This window comes from Octopus bimaculoides, chromosome 3 (assembly GCF_001194135.2).
Source record: "Octopus bimaculoides isolate UCB-OBI-ISO-001 chromosome 3, ASM119413v2, whole genome shotgun sequence".
NCBI classification, from domain to species: Eukaryota; Metazoa; Mollusca; class Cephalopoda; order Octopoda; family Octopodidae; genus Octopus; species Octopus bimaculoides.
Genome location: NC_068983.1, coordinates 137,541,591 through 137,542,684, shown reverse-complemented (window position 1 = coordinate 137,542,684; position 1,094 = coordinate 137,541,591). Strand labels below are relative to the sequence as shown.

Below are 1,094 nucleotides of genomic sequence, written 5' to 3'. Positions count from 1 at the left end.
GTTCTATAACACAAAATAGATAAGTATACGAAGTTTGAAAGTCTTTCGGTACCAAAAACACTACATAAAACATAAATGAAAACTGGTGCCCCCGTTTTGAACAAGATCCAAAATACCTGTACATCAACACAACAATTATTAGATTAAACATTCGTGTTTAGCCCAACGTACACCACTCGAATTTGTTTCACTCATCTACTAACTGCGTATATGATCATGCACTTACTGATATTTTAAATACTTTGTTTGGAAAAATGGATGGCAAGGGGTGATCTTTCGATGGTCCATTAAAATTGACGAAATGCTGGGAACACATTTGGCTATTTGCAGTGTAAACAAAGTCTTTCCTCGCAAGTCTCGATCTCTGAAGCCAAATACGACGAATAGCTACGTTTGCAGGGTATCTATGTAGTGAAATAACTTTGCCGTCTACATTCTTCCCTCTATAGTGCCTGCATATAGAGCAGTATTTGCGTGTTTTCTTCGGAGACATATTAACCGGTCAGTACAGTAATGTGAGTCGTTAGTCTGCGGAAGTTAAAGCAAGTCACTGAGGATGCGTACATGTCATACGGGAGAGTTCCAATCAGGGGGGGATAACAACCTTATCGGAACCCCCTGCTGTGTAAAAATTAAGTTGCTTTTACGACTACTTATCTCTTCGATTCCAAATTTGTGGAATTATATCAAATGTACAATCATCAGTTTTTTTTTTATTCAGCACGAAGATAATTGGACATTTTGACGATATTTCATTTTAGATGTGTTCTTTAGTTAGGGAATTCAAATTCTGAGTATCTGCCTTTTAACCTAATCTTGTGATGACTGCTCGTTTATTTTGTGAACAGATTGGAACGATTGGGTAGTTTACTCATTTTGAAGTCTTAAAATACACTATATAGTTTCGTGTTTCATTGAAGCACGTTGATAAACTATTCTTATTAATTCTTATTTTTATGAAGTCCCTAAGACTTCGTATTTTATTCCCAGAGAGTTTGTTACAAGAAACAATTCGATTACAGAATTGTTCTTTCCTAATACTTTTTAAAACGTCGTATTTTGCGTAATGCCGAGTTTTTGTAGATTTTCTATGC

At 35.6% G+C, this 1,094-nt stretch overlaps 1 protein-coding gene across 1 annotated transcript in view; it reads right to left on the bottom strand.

Moving 5' to 3' along the window:
• LOC106877737 (uncharacterized) overlaps window positions 1-602 on the bottom strand; it is an 8,792-nt gene extending 8,190 nt beyond the window's left edge. Inside the window, exon 1 of the mRNA XM_014926740.2 lies at window positions 227-602. Coding sequence (XP_014782226.1) covers window positions 227-493 — 267 coding nt within the window. The 5' untranslated portion in view covers window positions 494-602. The remainder of the gene's footprint in view (window positions 1-226) is intronic.
• Window positions 603-1,094: the final 492 nt, after the last annotated feature.